The sequence below is a fragment of the Triticum urartu genome, chromosome 3A, assembly GCF_056163025.1.
Source record: "Triticum urartu cultivar PI428250 chromosome 3A, HENAU_Tu73, whole genome shotgun sequence".
Classification (NCBI taxonomy): Eukaryota; Viridiplantae; Streptophyta; class Magnoliopsida; order Poales; family Poaceae; genus Triticum; species Triticum urartu.
In genome coordinates this window covers 496223667-496226221 of record NC_141875.1, presented here as the reverse complement: position 1 = coordinate 496226221, position 2555 = coordinate 496223667, and the positions used below count along the sequence as shown (strand labels likewise).

General features: G+C 43.1%; 1 protein-coding gene across 1 annotated transcript; it reads left to right on the top strand.

The window, feature by feature from the left end:
- Nucleotides 1-203: 203 nt before the first annotated feature.
- LOC147980253 (uncharacterized) lies at nt 204-899 on the top strand. The gene has a single exon (XM_087515533.1). It carries the CDS (start codon nt 204-206, stop codon nt 897-899), a length of 696 nt encoding a protein of 231 aa, XP_087371659.1.
- The last annotated feature ends 1656 nt before the right edge of the window (nt 900-2555 follow it).

Genomic DNA, 2555 nt, shown 5'->3' with positions numbered 1-2555 from the left:
CACCACTCCACATAGGCCATGGTAAGAACAGCTCCTTTCTAGCCAAAACAATTTTTAAGCATTTGCATTGTTTGAGAGAGATTTCACAGTGTGTAGTCGGAGATGATTGCTCCACCTTTTTTTGGTTAGATCGTTGGCTAAAGCCGGAGCCTCTGGCTTTAGTCTTTCTTGCTCTTTTCTCCCACCATACAAACCCAAATGCCATGGTTGCCACCATACTGCAGGATGGGATCGAGCTTGCTCTTCGTAATCGGCTAACCTCTACTGCGGTCGTAGAACTTGCTTCTCTAAACTTGTTGTTGCAGGGATGTGTACTTTCTCAGGTCCCGGATAATCGTTGCTTGCTCAACGGTACTGCCTTCTCCACTCGTGGAGCATATGCAACTCTCTCTGATCAGCTGGATGATCCGGCTCTTGCTGTCATTTGGGATTCGATGGTGCCCAAAAAAGTTATGATTTTTGGGTGGCTGTTCTACCTCAACCGCCTCAACACTCGGAAGAATCTGCACAAAAAACATATTTTGGACCATGTTTCTTGCCCAAGGTGTGGGCATCTAGTGGAGGACCGCGACCACCTCTTCTTCTCCTGCCCGGCTGCCAGAAGAATCTGGCGCGCAACAGGTATCCGGCCTAGGGCCACGCCGATCAGCGAGTTCTTCAACACTGCTCCCCCCGCTCTGCTCCCTTCTTCAGTTCGGCCCTTCATGCTCCTCCTCGTCCTCTGGAAAATCTGGGATGCAAGAAACAAAAAGGTTTTCCAAGGGCTGGATATTGATGCTTCTGTTTTTATTAGAGCTATCCTTGATGATTTGATACTCTGGATGCATCGGCTTAAGTCTGAAACTCTAAAGGGACATGCTAGCTTGTGGCGTGATTTCCTCTCCTTACACAATTTGTGAACTCTGTAACTCTTGCTTGACTTTTGAAATATATTCAAGTGGGGAGTCTTTCCCCCGTGACCATTTCAAAAAAAAAAAAATATTCCTTCCCTGCGTCGGTACCCATCTCCATCCATGCAGCAGAGATTTGGACGGCGGCGGCGACGGCGTCGGCAAAGAGAACACGGCCAGCCCAGATCGCATGGGGTGGTGGCTCGACATGGGATGCAACAGTCATTGGCGCCCTCCACATCCACCGGTACGTCTTGCACGCGCATGCCCCCGCCCCCGCCCCCGCTACAGCCGGCGACCTCCACATGCCGGAGTACGATGGCAGCAACGATGGACTACTTCGACGCCCACCAACTGTTCGACCTGATTCCAAGACGGCTGCAAGGTAAATTGACTTCAGTTCAGTCTAGACATTGCTTTGCTATACTCCTTATTTTGTGTTCTTTTAAAAGATTGGATTTTTACCATAAACAATTTTCTAGGCATGTACTACAGATTGGTGCCAATTTACCCTTTTGCTATTTATCGGTGCCCTTAGTTCTTCTTTTTGGTCATGTTTATGTCTTTTGTTTCAGTTCTGGCCCACCATAATCTGTGCTATATAGTAATTTTGTATGTTTGTATTGCCTAAAAGATTTAGCCTCTGTGATGCATGCACAATGATGGTAACCGAGCTAGGGCAGGTCGTTGGCTGATTGATATGGTGCAGCGAGTAGCTGTGCAGAGTTTGATATGGTCTACCTCAATAATAAGCGTGCTTGTACATATCAATTTACCTTTTCTATTTTCATGAACTGAATCCTTGAATTGATTAATATTGTTACAAGTTCAGTTCTGTGATATAGAAAAAGAAAAAGATATATTATTCTTCTCCCTCCCTCCTCCTCTTCATTCTTTCCACATCTTACCCGTCTGTAGTTTAGTTTCAGGTTATCAAAGCATCTATAACACAGTTCTGGTCTGTTCTGATCTCTAATTAAAGAGAGGCTGAGTGAAAGTTCACTCTTGGTGGGTGCTGCACTAAAAAAGAATTTATGGGACTTCCCTTGTATATTCCAAGAGCTTAATGTTTTGATGTGTATCTGGCACTTCCATTCTCATGTTAAGTTTCCATTTAGGTATTGTACATATTTTATGATTCCATCTTTCTCACTTTGGTATTTCCACAAGATCTGGATAGCTAATCATGTAGCTGTAAGTTTATAAATTGTTGTTCACATGAATTTTACCAATTGAGCTATAGTGAATGATGGTTTCATTCTAAGTTTTTTATTCCAATATATATGATCTGATAAAAGAGTACTATCTCAAGTTTAGTCTACACACATCTTGTGATAGGACCAGTGTATGATATTCAGAATATCCTGGTCTATGTAAGATTTTTTCCGTGAAAAGTACATCAGCAAAGGATGGCGTCCATTGCAATCTGTATGTTATTTCGATTGGAACCTCGAATAACAAGACATTGTCAGGGTTCACAGAACACCACCTTAACACATCAGAAATACATAGCAAATATTTCATCAAAAATGAAGCTCTGTTATCACAAATTCCAATTGACCATATTGAGATCAATAAAAGTAGCATAACTGATTAACTTGATACTGTTGAAGGGATAAGTTCGTGTGTGGTGCGGCATGACACCTCCACTTCATTCATGCTTTT